General features: G+C 46.6%; 2 protein-coding genes across 2 annotated transcripts in view; one reads left to right on the forward strand and one right to left on the reverse strand.

Moving 5' to 3' along the window:
* Window positions 1-357: 357 nt before the first annotated feature.
* On the forward strand, window positions 358-11,709 carry AK88_03381 (uncharacterized protein; the record flags this gene model as incomplete). The annotated part of the gene is made up of 1 exon (XM_012480998.1): window positions 358-11,709. The coding sequence occupies one exon, from the start codon at window positions 358-360 to the stop codon at window positions 11,707-11,709; it is 11,352 nt and encodes a 3,783-aa protein (XP_012336421.1).
* A 479-nt stretch (window positions 11,710-12,188) lies between these two features.
* Window positions 12,189-15,246, reverse strand: part of AK88_03382 (uncharacterized protein) — a gene marked incomplete at both ends in the record, with an annotated part of 7,723 nt that continues 4,665 nt past the window's right edge. The window contains one exon of the mRNA XM_012480999.1: window positions 12,189-15,038. Within this exon, the coding sequence (XP_012336422.1) occupies window positions 12,189-15,038 (2,850 nt within the window). The remainder of the gene's footprint in view (window positions 15,039-15,246) is intronic.

Here is a 15,246-nt window from a genome sequence, read left to right on the forward strand (position 1 = left end):
GCTATTTTTTTTTTTTTTTTTTTTTTTTTTTTTTGTGACATCGAAAAAGAAGCCATATCATCATACTTCGAAGATGATTCTGCTTATGTTGCATCCTACTCAGATGCGATGACTAATGTTAGAGTCTCTTCACCCTTTTGCCTCCGACTATATCCATCCTTTTTTTTTGAGCATTTTTAATTTTTGTTTTATTTGTACAATCGTTTGTGGGTGGCTGCCACAGCGTCGAATCCGAACGCGTAGTAGTGAATACAGGCTGATCGAAGCTAACCACTGAATAACTGCCAAGGAGGAGCAGTCCCCTCAAAAAAAAAAAAAAAAAAAAAAAAAAAAAAAAAAAAAAAAAAAAAAGAAGCCATGGAGAAGCAGTCCAAGACGGAAGGCGGAAAGGCCAACAAGCCGGACCTGTACAAAAACTACATGGATGAGATGAATGTTGTGCCCTCCATATTACAAAATAAGCATTTAGATTCATTCGCATCTAATTCTACTATTGATGAAAATAAATTAATGAACGTAAATGATCTGTGTAACCTTTACTTGGATCGCAACCCCGAGAAGGGAAGCACCAAGCGGGTGGTGGATGGACACATGGAGGAGGAGGGCACCGGAGAACCCAAAGAGTCGAGCTCACCCGGAATGGTGAGAAACAACTCTGTGATTGATTTTTTAAATACACCCATCGTGAATGACAACGGCGTCAACACCAACAACTGCTTGAGCGAAGCAAGGAAAGTAGTCCTTCCTGGTGAAGACGCATCCGCGAGTGATCAGATTGGCGTGGAACAGGACCACACACATGTGAAGGAGGAGAACAAAACGAACGGGGCAACTTCTCTTCACACAGACAGTTGTGACCTTACTCATACAAAGACAGGAATGAGTGAGAAGGACTTGCTGACGGAAGAGAATTGGGTAAAACATAACCCCTTTTTGTACAAGGACAGTTCAAATTATGCAGAACAAAATGGAGAGCAGGATCCCCTTTGTGGTGTCTCCAATTATGCATGTAACAATGAAAAGAATAGCTTCTACGGAAATGGCGTGGAGCTCAACAACGGTTACAATCACAGATTCATTAAGCATTATTTAAAGCAACTGATGAACAAACCAAAGAGCGTCCAGGAGGGCGAGGAGCTCAACTTGGATGATAAAGCATTTGATGTGAATGCCTATTTGAGGGTTCAGGGTTGCCTTCCGAAGGATGACGCGCTGCCAGGTGAACCCGTCTTCGGCCACGAGGCCAAGGACACACAAGGGGGCATACACGTGAATGATCAAACGGAGGATAACACCCACAAAAAGCTTTCCACCCCCTGTGACGAATGGAATAATTATACTAACGCTACAAATGAAGAAGCCCCAAATGAGGGGTTCAATAAGGGAGTCGCAAACTGCATGGAGAGTTGCATGAATAGTTGCAATTGCCATTTGGCTAATCACTCGGAAGACACCAACCATTTGTCTTCACAGATGGAACACCGATCCAAGGGGGAGGATCAGAACCTAGACCATGTCTTTAAAAATATTGCAATGAAGATTCACCAATACTTGAGAAATTGCAGTAGGAAGATGATTTTCGAGGAGGGGAAACAGCCCCATGCTGGGTCCACTCGTGGCATAGCCCAAGGAAGCATCCACCACCCCGCCGATATATCCACCAGTGCGCTTAATTCCATCACCATTTCTGTTGGAGGAGCCCACCCAGCTAGCAGCCATATGCACGCGTATCCCTCCTATATGCACAACCCCGTCCATATGAACACCCCCTTTCATAGCTGCACGGTGAAGGACAAAGCAACCCTACAGGGGAGCATCAAAATAACCGTCCCCCTATTTCTGCTCTACATTACGAATGCTTATGGCATTGGGGGGGACGTCACTGGCGGGAGCAGCAGCAACGACAGTGCGCATGCAATGCGTAGGAAGAAGCTGAAACAAAAAATCATCAACGAAATTATATTTGGATTCACTTATGCAGATGCAGATAAATATGTAGAGCAGCTTCTATGCAATATAAAAAAGTGTTTCCTTCAAGTGTTAGACTACCTGAAGGAGTACAACCCCCAGTGGGTCTGCAGCAACAATGGGGATTCATACTTTTATCACTTTAGAAAAATCATGGCCATCAATAGCTCCTATGTCGATGTGAATTCAATTGTGCACTACGCCAGGGTGCTCACCAGCATGAAGAGGAAGAAGTGGACCGGTGGGCCGATCAGGGGAGTTGTTAGAAGCGGCCTGGACAGAAACAATGTAGACCGTAAGGTCCCCATGCGAAGTGGAAATGCAAAAATCATCCCCTTTGTAAATGCACTGTTGCCCAATGCAACAAGTGACATAACAAGGAATGAACACAATGACACATCTGGTGGGGGGAATTTTTATCAGGGTGTAAAGGATTGTGGGTTCAACGAACCGATACGTGATGTGGATGGACCCCACTGCGTTGGAAGATCGTTAAAGAGAAAACACAGCTTGGGGGAGGAAAAAAACCTACATGGATATACCCATAAGCAAATAAAAACAGATACAATCTCCACTGATGCCAATTGTACAAATAACGAACTGAGTAAGAATGAGCCTTCTTTTGTAGAAGGCGCAGTTGGCCTGAACGAAGCTGCGTATGGAGTTGAGCAAGGTCATCATGAGTACGACCCCACCTTGATGGCTTCTAAAGAGGCTGACGCAATGCTGTGCACGAAAGACATGCTAGACGTGGAAGACAAAATTTATTACGCACCCAGTGATATGCGAACCAGCATTGAGACGGTGATTAACGAGAATGGCAAGGGAGATAAGTACGAGCGTAAATTGGGGTTGAAGGTGTATGGCGACGAGGACGAACTGCACGACGACGGCGCACAGGGGGGAGAGACCTTTGCAGAGCGTGACGTGACCGCCACGACCCCCAAGGGGGAGTACACTCCTCTGGAAGAAGGAGCTCCCGCTGATGAGACGCACCCAGATGACCCATTACACATTAGCCATATCCACCATGCAGAACAGAACGAGCAGGATGTGAAGAACGAAAAAAAATCCCTGTTAAGCCACTTGCAAGAGTCGACAAAAAAGGAGGAAGCGTCCACTGGGAAGGAAAGCCCAAATGGGGAAGGCGAATATGTGAGTGTACAAGAGGGCGAAGATTCTAATGGAGAAGCTCAGCAAGAGAAGACGGGGCAGGCGGAGGATGACGCAGATCATACTTCGGACCTCGGTGAGAGCCCAAGGAAGGAACAGAATGATATCACCAGCTGTGGCGACGGACTCAATTTGCAGTCGAGCATAATGTCCGGCGTAGAGGGAGCCGCCCTCCTCATTGAGGACACGACTAGCAAACCCCCCAACGTCCACCCCACTATGTATGATCAATCTAACATGTTTAATGAGCAGTGCGTGAGTGTATCGGAGCAGGACACATTAAATACGAATGAGAGGAAGACTAGTGCTTGTGACAAATTGAATTATGAGGATTGCAATTCTGTTTATGAAAGTAGCCATTTTACCAACTCCTTGCCTCTGCCTCTAGACAAAACGAATGATCTGGTAGGGACCGTCGGCGTCGTCGCAGCGGGTGGAGCAGTCGGCACTGATGCGATTCAGGGTGCTACCCAGCATGAAGAGGAGCAATTCCATGTGGCAGAATCTACGAACAATGGCTACCTCAGCAAGCACATCACAAATGAAGCGGAAGTGGAACAGGGGCACCGCAAATTTAAGAACCGAGTCGTTTCTCTGAACAACCCCATGAACAACTCCATAATGCACCTAAATATAAATAAAAAAAAAAAGAAGAAAAAAAAAATGGTTACGCATTATGTGAATCAAGTTATGAGCATCCTCTTCTGCAACGACATTTTTAATTATGCAATTATCTTTACTCCCATCCTGAAGAATTTAGGCGTTTTGTCTTCCTTAAGTACATGTACCATGAACAACATTCTGTTAAGACTAGAGCATTTTAAGTTGATCGAGGTGGACAAGGGGAAGATTATGCACAAGAACAAGAGCATGCTCCTTCGTGGAGGGTTCATTCATATGAATGAGAAGACAGATTGCTTTGCCACTTGCTCACCAAATGGGTGCGTTTTGACCACGACAAGCAATAAAAATGCTAGGGTTGGTGGAATGTATGGTGATGGGTCCCTCCTTGGACGTAGAGAAGAGACAGCGCTACAGTACCTACGGGGTATAATGGAGAAGGGAGGTCAGAAAGGGATTGTGGACGAGGAGGTGATGAAAAAATTAGGTTTCGCTCATCATGGGGAGGTGCCCTGCTCGGGGGGAGTCTGTCCCAGTGGGCACTCTGCCCCGTTTGGCGTGCAAAACAGTCTTCACAACAACCTGCATAATGGTAGCTTTGGGGTCAATCAGGATGACCCCACTGTAAGCTGCTCATACGGGAAAGGTCAAGTCGTACACTCCTGTGGCAGTGAAGACGGCGTAAGCAAAAACCAGCTGATGGAATTCATTAGAGAGGTTCTAATTCAGCATGGTGCATACATAAACCAGAGCGTGGAGCTCAATTCGAATGACAGTGGTGTGTCGGGAGGGGAACCAGCCAACGATGGTAGTCGGCAATGCAGCAAAAATGGAGACGAGGAAAGTTGTGGTGCGGTAGAAAACGACGTCACTAGGGTTAGTGAGAAAATGCAAAATAATGAAACGGACAGAGCAAACGGTGTGAATGAACAAATCCCTTTTGATGATAGTTCAGCCTCGTTACAAACACAAGTGAAGAAAAAAAATAAATTCAATTTTATTGAACAAAGAGATCACGATAGGATAGATGCAGATGTAAGTGACGTGGGCAAAACAAATCCTCAGGGAATCATTTTAAATAAGGAAAATTTTTTTAATTTGTTAAAGTGGTACCTGTCAATTAAGGTCCCTGGTGGTTGTGATAAATGTTGCTGTGGCAAATCTCATGTGAGTGGACAGTCTCGTCTTTGTGACAGGGGAGGACCAGGGGGTGCTGTTTTGGTCAGCGGAGTGAATGCGTGCAATCACGACGGCCCCCTTAACGCTTATGAGAAGGACGGGGGCACGAGACTGCACCTCTGCAGTGGCGATAAGCACGGGCAGGTTGACACAAGTGGCGGACTTATTCCCCCTAGCGACACCTCCAAAGGGCTTCATTATGGGGCCTTCCCCTATGATCATCACGAGGGGAGAAAGACCTTCGGGACTGTTCACAACACGTGTGCAAATGGAAATAACAATGTCGGGGCAAATATGCTCAAAGCACAAGGTGCATTACATCGGTGCAGTTCCTTTGAAGGGGAAGAGGCAGCAGGTAATGGCCTTGCCACCAGTGTTAGCAGGACATGTGGGCTTTACCCATTCAAAGGATGGAAGGACGCAAATCAGTTACACAACTCACATGAGTATAAAGCAAATGTTTGCCTTCACGATAATCATCATGTCATGTGTTCCCCCATGTGTTGTGTGGCCACTCAGCATGGAAATAACATTAACGATTTGCTCAGCGCAGAGAGAGCAGCATGTACTCCTCACAGCTGCAACGGAATTACCCACAACCACTTCTGCGAGGAGCATGCGAAACTGTGTAACATCTTAAATGAGAAAAATGTTAAGAGTAGTCTTATGAGTGAACAGGATGGAGGTGAAAACAACGAGGGCAGCAATATATGTGGAGGAGAGTTAGGGAAAATAATTTTCAATTTAATTAAATCAGGACAAATCAATTTAGAAGGTTTGCCTCATGAAAATTTTTTGTTTGACTCGAAGATGATGGGACAGACGAATGACTCAACGGCGTGCAGGCATCGCATGGGACAGAGCAACAATGAGATGTATGCATGTGAGCACCATCAGGATGCAACACATGGTGGGGTCAGTACTCCACCCAACTGCTTCTCTTATGTGAAGAGGTTAGTGGGGGAAGGGGGTGGTAACGGCGTCATGGATGTATGGAACCATCTGGCCCCAGAGTTGTTAAACAATAAGAATGAAGGACAGGTAGTTAAGGAAGAGGATATAGCAGAGGGTGGACAAGTGCAAGGACAGGAAAAACTGCTTAGGAGGAGCAGTAATGAATGCCCAGATGTGAAACTTGCATGTGAGAATGTGGTTGACGGGGCCAGTACCAACTGTGGCATTGGTAGAAGTGGACTAGGGTTTAGCACGGCGAACGGTTCTACATGTACACAAGATGTCCACGACAAGAATTATAATTTGTGGAAGTTGTATCATCTGTATGAACTACTAGAGAAGGAGAAGAACGACACTGGTGCGGAAGATAAAATGTGTACGGACATGCAAAATGAATGGAGGAAATATTTCGCCAAGCATAACAACTACCTGTTGCCCAAAGGTAAGGTTGCAAACTCCTTCCCCTCTTGTGATCACGTGGCGAGTGACAATGCGAATGAACAGGAAGGTTCGAGTGGGAACAAAGTGGTAGGTGATGGTTGTCGGTTGCATGAGAAGCAATTGTATTTGCTGAGCAAGGAACTGTTACATTCGAGGAGGGATAACAATATGCAGTTTGCCTCGTCCATGGAGGAAGACAATGGGTTGTTACCGTGCTGTGATAAGGACGATGGGGGTGGCGGTTGCGGAGTGGACAACGCTGTGCGTATTAGCAGCAACCACATGGGTAACGTAATCGGTGGAGCGTCTGGAAGCCATTTACCAGCTGCGACAACAGGCGAGGAAGGAATGTACAAGGATACCCACAGGACTTACAAAAACTTCTTCCTAAATGAGGAAGAAAACCAGAGGAATGAAACAAGCATGTTTTTTCACCGTGGCCATAGTAGGATTAACAAAACGAATGATGACAGGATGAAAAATTACCTATCATCATTGTATAACTCCATCGTTTACAAATCTGGGTTCTACCCAACTGAGGGGTCTAATCACAATGGTGCACAGAGCAGTGGTGGCAGTGGCAATATATGTTTCAACACCAGTAACCATATGAACAGATGCACAGATTCGAGGAGGAGTAGCAACCTCTGTGACTACCTAACCAACTTTACCTACTCTAGTCCGAATGAGAATTGTAATGATAATTTCAGTCATGTAGATGAGTTGGGGAAATTCCTGCTCGTGCAAGGAGAACACAGCAACAGTAGGGATGGGTGCAGTGGTGGAAGTGCCCCCCATGGGTTAGGTCGGTATGGTAGTGGTAGGCGTAGACATCACCGCCTTGGAGGAGGAGGAGGAGGAGCAAGTGGTGTTATAAAAGGAAGCAGTCACAATAAAAGCTTTGCTCATTTGTACAAAGATGTAGTATCATCACTTGATCATAGGAAGACCAGGCTGTGTAACAAACATATGAATAATTCCATGGGTGGCTTCTTTAATGGAAGGAACAACACAGATGACGATATCATTTTGCATGGCTACCTGACCAGGAAGAGGAGAGAAGAAATGGCTGATCACATACAAAAAAAAAGAGCACTCTTGAAAAAAATAAAAAATGCTGAAAATATGACTGACGAAGAAATAAATACAAGTCTAATGCAAATTGCTGAAGACCCCATGGAATTCAATTTTTTAAAAAGGTTTTATCTCAATGGTGGTGGGGACATGGAAGAAGACCCAGAGGAGGATGACGAGGTGGACGACGACGATGATGATGATCATGTGGATGGAGGTCGTCGCGGTGGCGTTGCTTTAAGCAGTCGAGACCATGACCTAAATGGGAAGAAAAAAATACACATGAAAAATGTGTACCTCGGTGGTAGAGGAGCAGCAGGGGGTAATGCAAATTTGGTAAAGGGTGCACGACACAAAGATATGAAAGGTGGCAACAGCGTTGGGTGTAGTGTCGGTGGAGCCAATCATGAAGATGATGATGAAAACGTTAGTAGTGTCGAATCTACTAAAATAAGAGTGAAGGGAGAACGAGGAAAGAATGTGAATTTTTTCCTCAACAACTTCACATTGGAGTATGGAAGGGGAAGGAGAAACAAAGTCATAAATCAAAATTATATGAAAAATTATGAACTCGAGAGTAGGTATTATGGAAGGAGGGATTGCTCCACTGGTGGTGGTGCTGCTGCTGCTGGTGCAGAAGCAGGGATGCATGGTAATGGCAACAGCAATGGTATTGGTGGTGGGCATGGCAAGGCACACGCCCACATGGGTGCAAAGCTTAATGGGGTGTGTTATACGGGTAATGGAAGAGGTCACAGCAAGGACAAGACGAAATTGCACCACCTGGAGACCGCGACAACAACAGGTACCTCCGTTGGTAGGGGAAACAATGCAAGTGGAAAAGGAGCAAATGGAGGAAACGGATCTAGAAGAACCAACACCAAGGGAAGGAATAACGGAGCTGTAGATGCGATTGAAAATTATGAATATAAAATGTCTGCGTCAGAACTGAAGCCACAAAGAGGAGTCTACTTTGACCGATCGCAGAAGGCATGGATAGGCAGCTGGTATGAGGAGGGAAAACAAATTAAAAGAAGATTCAAAATTAAATATTATGGTTGGGATGAAGCTCGCAATTTAGCCACCAAGGCCAGATTCGCCTTTGAAAATAGGACCAAGCATATAAAGGGCGCTGGAAAAAAAGGGGCCTCTGCCACGACTACCACCACAGCTACCGCTGGAGTGACCGCTGGAGCGACTGCGGAGGGAGGCGTGTCTAACGGTGTGACTTCAGGCGGAGGGAACAACGATGGGACAGAGGCCGTCAATGCGAATGCCTCGGGGGGGTATACACGCGCGGGGGAACGAAAGGAAGAAGACGCGGCCAATCTCAATAAGAACGGGACGAATGAAGAAGGCGTTAACCATGTGGAATGCGGTAGCTATGTGGACGGGACAAACAGGAGAATCACATCGAGAAGGGGTGGAGGCGCGTACCTGAGGGCCACCAATGAAAACCACGCAGTGGAGTCCAGTAACGCTCCTACCAACAGACGCGATGGACGAAGGGGAGCGACACATAAAATGAAGAAAGAGGACGAAGAACAACACTATGCCTTGAATGGTAAGGCGGCAGCGGCAGGCGACGACGATGATGATGAGGAGGACGTTCCAACGCAGAATCAGAAAAAATTGAAAACCCATAATAACCCAGGGGAGGGTAAAAAGAACGAAAAGGGCGTCATCCCCCCCCCCTACCCTGATCCCATCAATTACAATGATGTAGGAGGAGAATCCACAAACAAGTACGAAGCAGGGGGGAGGGAAAAGTATCCCTTTGATCAGCACCATATGAATTATGAGGACTACCACCCCGCCGCGTATGATAAGAAGCGCAATATAGCTAGCCACCCCAAAGGTGATACCCGAGGTGGAGGGTGCAATAAGGAAAGTGGTGTCTACGATAGTTATGCGAGGAAGTACGCGAACGAGTATAAAGGGGGGGGAGATATGAACATATTCAGTGAATGGAATGAGATTCACCGGGCAGGTGGTGGTATGTATGAGAGTGGTGCAGGGATAGGAGACTATCCTCTGAGCGGGATGAGTAGTGTCAATGGACTCAACGACCTGGGTGGAAGCAGAGGAAAGGCGAAGAACTTGTCCCAGGACAGCGCCCTCAGGCACTATGAAGATTATTATATGAAGGGTGGTTACCCTGATGGGAAGCCCAGCGCAGACCACACAGGGGAGGATGAACATGTTTCAAAAGAAAAGAACGACAATGAACCGAACGGCAGCAGTTGTGTTAGTGGAGGAAGGAGAAGAATTAACAACCATGGGAATCACCACGCGAACCACCACGCGAGGAATGTGCACGAAGACGATGACCAGGATGACGGCGATGATGAAGAAGAAGAAGGCATGAACTTGGAGTACTGCAACCAGATGGGGACAACGAAAAGGGATCGAGCAAATAGGGAAAACAACCTAACTACCACAACGGAGCACAAAGGTAAAAATAGCAATGCGAAATGTGCAGGTGGAAAAGGAGGAGACAATGTAATCACTTATGCAAAATCAAATAATAAAAAGTCGAATGAAGCGAATCAAAATCAGATGGAGAATTCAGTTATTCTCCCCCAGGGGGTCTTTTATCAGGACTCAAAAAAAGCCTTCTGTGCTAATTGGTACTCCAATGGCAAGCAGGAGAAAAGATATTTTTCCATTAACAAATTTGGGGAGGAGAGAGCCAGAAATTTGGCTATTGAAGCTAGGAAGAAATTTGAGCACGATTATAAGAAAAACCACAGTGGGGGTAAAAAGGAGACACATCATTCGTCTTGTAGTGTGATGAAAGCAGAATCGTCTAATGATATAACTGGACTCGATAGCTATGAAATGGTGAAGAATTCTAATCACAGTACCAAACACAATTATGTGAGCCATGCAGGGAAGGGAGCCGCAGCCATGAATACAGATTTGATTACAACAGCCGGGATGAATAACCTGAATCAGGGGGACAAGAGTGACGTAGGGCACAATAGTATAGATGACGCCACTCACTCGATTGGCACTGTTGATGGGAAAAATGCACACATGATAAACAGTGGGGCGAATGGAAAAGCGATTGGAGGAGCAGGTGGTGGTGGGGTGGGCGGTACTCCTCCCAAGACCAGCAACGATGATCAACATTATGTGCAGCAACATGGCTACGTCAATGAGAACAATTACTCCAAGTGTAAGGAGAGCAATTTGTATAGGGAGGACCTGTACAGGAGCCATCTCTGTAGAGGTGATCTCATTCAAGGATACCCCAGAACGGACGGAGTATACAACAACGTCATGCCAATAACTACCCAAAGTGACAACATCCGAATGAACGTTGTGAATAACCCTAATGGGAATAGCAGCACGAGCCCTCCCTACACGACTAACAACAACGCAGCAAAGGACAACATCAAGCTGGTGAGTAGCCCTGCTGGAAGCAATAGCACCACCGACATGGTAAATAATAATGTGGGCGATTGTGTTGTGAGCAATGGTAGAGGAGGGGGAGAAGGTGGCCAGAACGATGTGGACATGAGCATGAGCGCGCCATTAAGTAACACTGCTATGGGAGCAGGAAACAATGTAAGGGATAACGAGGGGGGTGCTGACCCTGACGCGAACGGAGTACACAACGGAAATGGCATTGACAACTCCCTCGGAGCCAACATGGGAATGGCAAGCACTGTCACCCCCCCATTTAGAAGCGGCAATAATAGCGGCGGCAGCGGCAGCGGCAACCTTTTTGTGGGCCCAAAGGACGCGTGCGTCCCGGGCACGGACGAGCAAACGGGGGAGAACAACTTATACACAGGTGGTATGGCCAGCAAAACAAACGAGATGCATCACTACCCTGCAACAAGTGAAAACATGAGTAAAGCATTAACAAACGAAGAGGTCAACCCTCTTGGTACCCCCTTCGACCCAAACACAAAAGAGTTTTCTACCCCAAATTATTACACTGGGAATAAACAAGCCACGAAAAATCAGTTCACCAGAAGCATAAAAAAGGAGATGCTAGACGATATGAACATGTACACCAAAATGGAAAAAATGGAGAAAACGGAAAAGGCCAACTCCAACCCTGCGGGAGTTTACATGATTAGGATCAACGGCATTGTGCAGGCATGGAGGGCCGAGTGGAGAAGCCCCAGTGGCTGTAAGCGGACCAAGAACTTTGGCATCAACACCTATGGCACCACCTTGAGCAAGAAATTGGCGATCGAGATGCGGGCCAGGATGACAGGCGAGTGCCTCGTGTCGGATGACGGCACTGTCTTTGATTACACCAATAAGAAGACCCCCAAGTGAGTCACTCCCCATTGCACGCGACACGCCACACTGCACACGGGACAGTCCACAATCGACACTAGCTGCAACAGCGACTGTGTGGGAGTTGCCCCGTGACGCCCCTCCCTTTAACGTCGCAAGGGAAGTGTGATCTCTGTCCACATGGGAATTTTTTTTTTTTTTTTTTTTTTTTGCCAAACATGTTTTGCCCACCTATTTTCCTCTTTTCCGCGTTTCTGCGTTTCGTACAAATTTGTCTTGTAACATTGTTTTTTTTTTTTTTTGTTCAAGTGTCATGTACGTTTTTCGCGCTTCTGCAACTGATGACCGGTTTGGTCTTTGACGAACGGGACTCCTCGCCAGGCCACCCCGGCAGGCACACTGCGCTAGGTGTACATAAAAAAAAAATCGCACAAAAAGGTACGCAAAAAGGTACGCAAAAAAAGAGGAAAAAACGCGCGGAAGGCACGCGGACGGCGCGCGCGTCGCTTCTCCTCCCTTCACACAGGCGTCTCAAACAGGACAATGTGATACTTCTTGGTCTTATTCTTGGCCGTCATGCGTATGTACCTATTCTTAACGATATTGATTACTCCCGTGAAGGCGCGCTTCTTTGAAACGAAGACGCACCAGGAACCCCGATTTTCATAATAAAAGTATGTAGCTAAATTGAGCAAGCTGTTTCCCAATTCCTCCATGCTGATGTTAGGGTTATTAATGAACTCATTAATTACATGTTGTTTGAAATTGCATTTCATCTTATCGTCCATGTAGGAGAAATCTGTGTGTACATGAGTTATGTTTTTGGTCTTCACCTTTTTGTATTCAATGGATGTATAAAATGATTTGGCATTCATGAAATCCAATTTAGAACCTTTCCTTGATCGGAAGCAAAGAATGTTGTAAGTATTTTTTATATACCTTTTATAAGCATTATTGGAGAGACATATTTCATGAATGTCCTTTCCTGTGGGCAGAGTTAAATACTCCACCATGGGGCTATACCTATGCTTATGCACTTGCTCCTTGTTGTGATAATTGCACTCTTCGTTGAACATAACCTTTTCGTTCAATTCGGCCGAATCATGTTGTAAACATAAATGATCTTCGTTCGAGACATATGACTTGAAGTAATAATCGCATGATGTAAAAAAGAGGTTCCACTTTTTGTTATGCACATTTTCCATGCCAGAAACCATATTTTTTAAAATGTTCATGAGATGAATGTTTTCATCTGAGTTGGTGATATACTTTTCATTTAAATGACTCAACAGTAAATGTTTCTGTTTTGGGTTCCTTAATTCTGCGGGGTATTGTCCGAACCCGTTTTGTCCTACATCTAACGGGTTCCAATAAGTGGGTTCTATTAAGCAATGCTCATATTGATTCCCTTGTTCCGTACATACATAACAGTCAAGCATATTCTGAATCATATTTACTTCATCTCCAGCGCAACTTAGTAATGCGTTATTTAATTCTCCCATTTTCCTGGAGGCCACTGCTTTAAAGCAATTCAAATTATACTCAATGTATTCCTCGTCTACATCCTCCTCCTTCGGGTTCTTCGTTTCGTCCTTTGTCGAGTTCTCATCCTCTTCATGCGGGGGGTTCACTTCGTCCACTTGGTCGAACGGATTCATCTCCTCGGTTGCATCTACATCGGTGAAGGGGTTCATCTCGTCTGCCGCTTCCACCTCGCCTGGCGCTTCTTCATCTGCCTCCAGTTCCAGCGCCGGCACCTCGAGTTCCTGCGCTTGGGGCATCTCCTCTTCTACATCGACCGGCTCTTCGTTGGGCTCATCTGCCGCCGCCGCCGCCACCTTTACCACGTCTACCACTTCCTCGTTGGGCTCATCTTCCGCTTCTTCTTCTTTTTCTTCTTCATCTTTCAAATCGACGACCTCCACCCCATGCAACGATTCCTCCGCCTCTGCTTCATCCTTCAAATCGACCACCTCTACCCCATGCAACGATTCTTCCTCCTCTTCTTCTTCATCCTTTAAATCGACCACCTCCACCCCCTGCAACGCTTCCTCCGCGGCATCCTCACTCGCCTCACCAGCGTCTACTGCACCCGACACAGAGCCAACACTTGCCACATCTAACTGGTTCTCCTGTGATTCTCCTGCATCTGCCGTATTGTTGTTCGCACTGCTTATTATCTCTTCTTCCTGTTCGTCACTGTCTGCATGATGCTCGGGTAGGTCATCCTCCTGGAGTTGCGTATTTGACTGCTCCCCGTTGAGTTGCTCTCCACTGAGCTGCTCCCCATTTGATAAGTCTTCCTCTGCTGGCTCTTCGTTCGCATCATCTTCGTCGGCAGCTTCGGGTTCGACTTCTTCAGGTTCTACTTGCTCGGGTTCCACTTCCTCAGGTTCTACCTGCTCGGGTTCCACTTCCTCAGGTTCTACTTTCTCGGGTTCCACTTCCTCAGGTTCCACTTGCTCGGGTTCCACTTCCTCAGGTTCCACTTGCTCGGCTTCCACTTGCTCGGGTTCTGCTTGCTCAGGTTCTACTTGCTCGGGTTCTACTTGCTCGGCCTCCACTTCCTCAGGTTGCACTTCCTCAGGTTGCACGTCGTCATGTTGGACTTCGTCCAGGTTCATTTGTGCCCCTTCCACGTCAGCCACTACATTCTGCTCCTCGGTGCCCTCCGGGTTTATCTCCCCCGACTGTAAGTGCTGGGTGCAGCAGTTAGGCATTCCCACGCCGCAGGTGCAGCTGTCGTTGAGGGATACCTGTGTAGGGTTGCACCCCTTGATGGCCTCATTCAGATCACACATCTTAGCATTGCATGTAGGCACATTATTCAATATATGCATAATACCACACATCTGTACTGAGCTTTGATTGGGATCACCTTCTTGGTTCTGGTACGAGTCTGCTGCTACTGCTGCTGCTTCTGCTCCTCCTTCCATCGAGACATCTCCCGTGTCGTCGTTTCCCGTACCCCCTCCGGGGTTATACAACTGTGTTATTTTTTCTAGGTGCATATATTGCATCATGTCGTGGAAACAGTTGTTCCCTTCTTGAGACATGGAAGCCATTCCTTGTTTCACCATCTGGTAGATCTTATTAGCATCGCCTGTCTTGTAAATTTGGCTCATTCTTACGCACTCTAGGTTTATTAACCCTGCTGCTTTGGAGGCAGATGCGTCCCTCCCCCCAGGGTTTGCCCTCTGATAAGCGTACAGTGCTCCACACCCCTTGGGAAGCATCTTCTGTCTGCACTGTTCCCACTTGCTCTGCATAAGAATTTTTAAAGATAAGTCGGTCAGGAAGATTCTGTTTTGTCCCATGGCCCACTCGCTCTTACTGATGTTGCGTAACATCATCATCTCTTGGACGCGCTGCTTAGCGTGGGAGCAATCCTGGTCCGCGCCCTCCGCAAAGTCTTCATTGGGTGCTTCCACCGCCGCAACTTCTTCGTTAGCCGCTTCTTCATTAGCTGCTTCTTCGTTAGGTGCTTCTTCATTAGCCGCTTCTTCATTAGCCGATTCTTCATTAGCCGCTTCTTCATTAGCCGCTTCTTCATTAGCCGCTTCTTCATTAGCCGCT

The sequence above is a fragment of the Plasmodium fragile genome (genome assembly GCF_000956335.1).
Source record: "Plasmodium fragile strain nilgiri unplaced genomic scaffold supercont1.38, whole genome shotgun sequence".
Taxonomy (NCBI): Eukaryota; Apicomplexa; class Aconoidasida; order Haemosporida; family Plasmodiidae; genus Plasmodium; species Plasmodium fragile.